This window comes from Quercus lobata, chromosome 8, assembly GCF_001633185.2.
Source record: "Quercus lobata isolate SW786 chromosome 8, ValleyOak3.0 Primary Assembly, whole genome shotgun sequence".
NCBI lineage: Eukaryota > Viridiplantae > Streptophyta > Magnoliopsida > Fagales > Fagaceae > Quercus > Quercus lobata.
In genome coordinates, this window is record NC_044911.1 from 53,253,940 (window position 1) to 53,258,596 (window position 4,657).

The 4,657-nt window shown below is 46.4% G+C and overlaps 1 protein-coding gene across 1 annotated transcript; it reads left to right on the forward strand.

Annotated features, from left to right (window-relative positions):
- The first annotated feature begins 2,653 nt into the window (after positions 1-2,653).
- On the forward strand, positions 2,654-3,508 carry LOC115957057. The gene has a single exon (XM_031075297.1). The coding sequence runs from the start codon at positions 2,654-2,656 to the stop codon at positions 3,506-3,508; it is 855 nt and encodes a 284-aa protein (XP_030931157.1).
- The last annotated feature ends 1,149 nt before the right edge of the window (positions 3,509-4,657 follow it).

A 4,657-nucleotide genomic window follows, 5' to 3' on the forward strand; every position in this document is an offset into this window, starting at 1 on the left:
ATAAAGTGGGATCGAATGGCTATGTTTTATTTTTTTAGATATGAGCACCATTTTCCATGCATTAATTGAACCATATAAATCTAAGGCCAAATTAGTTATAGAACAAACAAATGTTTTGTCCAAGAGTCAAGACTCACAGGCTTTGATGACACACTAATGGAGTGGAGTGGAGATGGGAGTCTATACTCTATACTCTCTATACTCTAAAAGTCTTCCTTTTTAAGCAATTTGTCTACTATCAATTGTATAAAAGATTGAACAATTGAATAAATGCTTGCAAATTTTCGTTGAAATAATTGTGCAGTCGAGTCACATCTTACGTAAGCTGACTTGCTAGTGAAATCAATAAAGAATGCACGTTTAGTAATAAGAATTATAATTATTTGAAAATCAATCAATTTAATAGCTCGGGGGAGGAAGAAAAAATAATAATAATAATAATAAAACTAATCTATAACAGTCGATCGGCAGCTAAAAACGACTTAAAATGAGCTGACTTGCGAGGTTTTTTTTTTTTTTTTTTTTTTTTTTTTTTTTTTTTTTTTTTTGAGATGGTTACAAACTTATTTATGTTTTTTTTTTTTTTTGAGAAAACTTATTTATGTATTTGTAATTTTATACTTTCCCATTTATTAGTAATCTGTGTTAAAAATTACTTTTCCTCAATGTTTCTGAGTATATTTAATATATATTGTGGGGGTAAAAGTTCATCAGTCAACAGTGGGCCTTGGCACCCATGCGTGGCCCAACCATGACAAGAGGTGAGGACATGGTCAGAGGACTTCCAGCCCAACCCTGTTGGGTCGGGCCGGGCCTGTCTAAGAGGCGTCCGAGGAGGAATGTCTCCTCGGGCGCATCAAATGGGAATCCAACGCACACCCTTCACATATTGGGAAATCGTCCCAAATCGAAGGAAAATGCTGGACGCACAGGGGGGCAACCACAACTGCCGCATTAAATGCAAGGAAGCTATATTTCCAGCCGCATTAATGTGGAGAGGACAGGAGAATAGTATTATCTTGGCCAGTGCAACTCACAGAAAAGGAGGATGATGTCCTATGGGACAGACACTCAAGTAGAGGCCTAGATGATCAACAAGTGTAGGGCCATTATCATTCGAAGGATGCTATATAAGAGAAGAAAACCCTCATGATCAGGGGATCGGAAGCTGGAAAAGCAAAAAGTAAGGAAAAGAGAGAGAAAAGGAGAGAAGTTCTGTAAGAAAAGCCTAAGTTGTTGTTCCATGAACTGTTATCCTAGGAGGCTTAATAAAACGTTCCCGCGTTTAAATGGTTGCATGGCTTGCTAACAATTACGTGCACTTTGTCTTGACCTAGTTCTTCGACCCACTCTCTACAAATTCATTGTTGAGGGTCTTTTGGGCCAGAATCGCCTACTCACTGGGCCTGGGCCCCAAAATCCGCCCTTACAATTGGCGCCGTCTGTGGGAAGAATTTGCGTCTCGACAAGTGAACAGTAAGAAATGGAAAGATCAGGCCCGCGCCAAACCGGACATGCAGATTCTCAATGGCAGGACAATTTTTTAAATGTCGAACGAGGGAACGACCAAGATAACCAACGAGAGGGAAGCGTGAACACCTCTCATACGAGTAAAGGTCGTTCAAAGGGGAAGGATCATGCATCCCGTGAGAAAGACGATCAAAGGGCTTTACGAAAAGAGATTGACGACTTGAAGAAAAAGCTGCACCGAGCACAGCAGAAACATCCTTTACCCTCCTCGGGCTCTAGCAGTGGCGAGGATAATGAATACCGGCGAAGATCAAGAACCCCTCCGAGCGAGACCTTTTCCTACGAGGAAGAGAGACCTCGTAAACGCAGCCACAAGAGCCCATCTTACCAAGGCCTGGCCAACGATGCCATGAGTAAGGCCCTGGATCGCATCTCCCAGTCGCCGTTTACACGTAGAATAGAGAGGGCAGTGCTTCCTCGGTGGTTCCATCAACCGACATTTGCCATATACAATGGTCGGTCCGACCCAGTGGAGCATATGAGCCAATTCAATCAAAGGATGGCCGTCCACACCAGGGATGAGGCGTTAATGTGTAGGATATTCCCCTCTAGTTTGGGACCCATGGCGATGAGATGGTTCGATTCCCTCCAGCCGAATTCCATAGATTCCTTTAAGCAGCTGACGCAGGCTTTTGGTTCCCATTTTATCACCAGCACTAGAGTCCCTCGGCCCCTCAATTCCCTCCTATCCCTGTCCATGCGGGAAGGAGAGACGCTGAAGGCCTACTCGGATAGATACTGGGAAATATACAACGAGATCGAAGGGAAAAATGAGGATGTCGCCATCAGCGCGTTCAAAAAGGGCTTGCCGACAGAGCATGGCTTAAGAAAGTCCCTCACTGGAAAGCCAGTCACCAGCGTGCGCTAGCTCATGGACCGAATTGACAAGTACAAAAGGGTCGAGGAGGATCAGCAGATGGGGAAGGGTAAAGCGAAGGTCGTCCCTCAGGAGATGAGGGACTTCAGGTCGGAACGGTTTAACAACAGTAACAGGCCGAGAAGGGACTATATAGAGTAATCTGGATCTACTGGGGCTCAGACAGTCCATGCTGTGTTCCGAGAACCTCTCCACAAAATCCTAGAGAAGGTGAAGTATGAGCCTTTCTTTCAGTGGCCGAACAAGATGGCTGGCGATCCTTTGAAGCGTAATCAGAACCTATATTGCACATACCATCAGGAACCCGGTCACACTACTGATGATTGCAGGAACCTGAAGAACTATTTAGACAGGCTCGTCCGAGAAGGGAAGCTGAGACATCTGTTGCATCGCTCGGAAGGATGGCAGGAGCCATCAAACAATGAAACCAGACAAAGTGCGTTAAGGCCACCCATTGGCACAATTAATGTCATTCTTGCCGCACCTGGAAGGACAGGCCCTGTCCCCTTCAGGGTAATGTCAGTGAGCAACCTCCCGACTAAGCCAGATGACAGGGAACCCAAGAGGATTAGAGTGAGCGCCACGCCATTGATTGGGTTCACGAAGGAAGACAAACAAGGGACTATCCAACCCCATGATGATGCCTTGGTCGTGACGCTCAGGATAGGAGGTTACGACGTCAAAAGGGTGTTAGTTGATCAGGGCAGCGCGGTGGAGATAATGTACCCTAATTTGTATAAGGGAATGAACTTGAAGCAGGAAGACCTGTTACCATACGATTCCCCCCTGCTTAGCTTTGAAGGAAAGGTAGTCATCCCGAAAGGCATGATTAGGTTGCCTGTGCAAACAGACTCGGAGGTGGTAGAAGTAAACTTCATTGTCGTAGATGCATATTCCCCTTACAAAGCCATCGTGGCCCGGCCGTGGCTTCATACCCTAGGGGCTGTGTCATCAACCTTGCACCAAAAGGTGAAGTATCCATCGGGAGGTCGAATCAAAGAGATAATAGGGAACCAGGGAGTTGCTAGGCAATGCATGGTGTCGGCAATCTTGCGGCGGCAGGATCACGTAACTTCCACGTCGGCCGAGAGCGGCTTATAGCAATTAATGACTACGGTCCCAATTGTGGGCAGTGGAGGACCAACCATGGATGCGAACTGTGAGGAGTTGGAGAAAGTACTTGTCGGATCTGACCCGGAGAGATTTTTTCAAATTGGCTCGGAGTTGCCGCCCCAAGAGAAGTTAGCACTGACTGCCTTCCTCCGACAGAATTTAGACGTGTTTGCTTGGGACTCCTATGAAGCCCCCGGGGTCAACCCAGATTTCATCTGCCACCGCCTTAATGTGAACCCGGCCATAACAACTAAGAGGCAAGCTCCTCGACGACCATCGAAAGAACATACTGACGCCGTGATAGAAGAGGTTACGAGATTGAAGAAAGCAGGGGCTATCAAAGAGGTCTTCTATCCCGAGTGGTTAGCCAACACGGTGGTGGTAAGGAAGAAGAGCGGGAAATGACGGGTCTGCGTAGACTTCACCGACCTAAACAAGGCATGCCCAAAGGATCCCTTCCCTATGCCCCGGATAGACCGATTGGTAGATTCGACTGTCAGACATCCTAGAATGAGTTTTCTAGACGCTTTTTAGGGCTACCACCAGATACTCTTGGCCGCCGAAGACTAGGAGAAGACTGCTTTTGTCACCCCCGTTGGGAATTATCATTATAAAGTGATGTCCTTCGGCCTAAAAAATGCCGGGTCAACCTATCAGAGGATGATGACCAAGATGTTTGAACATCATATGGGTAAAAACATTGAAGTGTACATAGCCGACATGGTGGTTAAAAGTAAGCTGGCCCCCAACCATATTGATGATCTCGGAGACGTTTTTCAAGTACTAAGAAAGTATAAACTACGGCTAAACGCGACCAAATGTTCTTTTGGAGTGGGATCTGGAAAGTTCTTGGGCTATATGGTGACTCACAGAGGCACTGAGGCCAACCCTGACCAAATAAGAGCCATCCATAACTTGCAGCCTCCTCGGAACCCTAAGGAAGTACAAAAGCTTACTGGTATGATAGCAGCGCTAAACCGTTTCATCTCGCGCTCAGCAGATAGATGCAGGCCATTTTTTCTCCTACTGCACAAGTGGAAAGGATTTGAGTGGAATGAGGAATGCACTACGGCTTTCCAACAGCTAAAGGAATACCTCGCCCAGCCACCGATTATGTCCAGTCCCGAGGCCGACGAG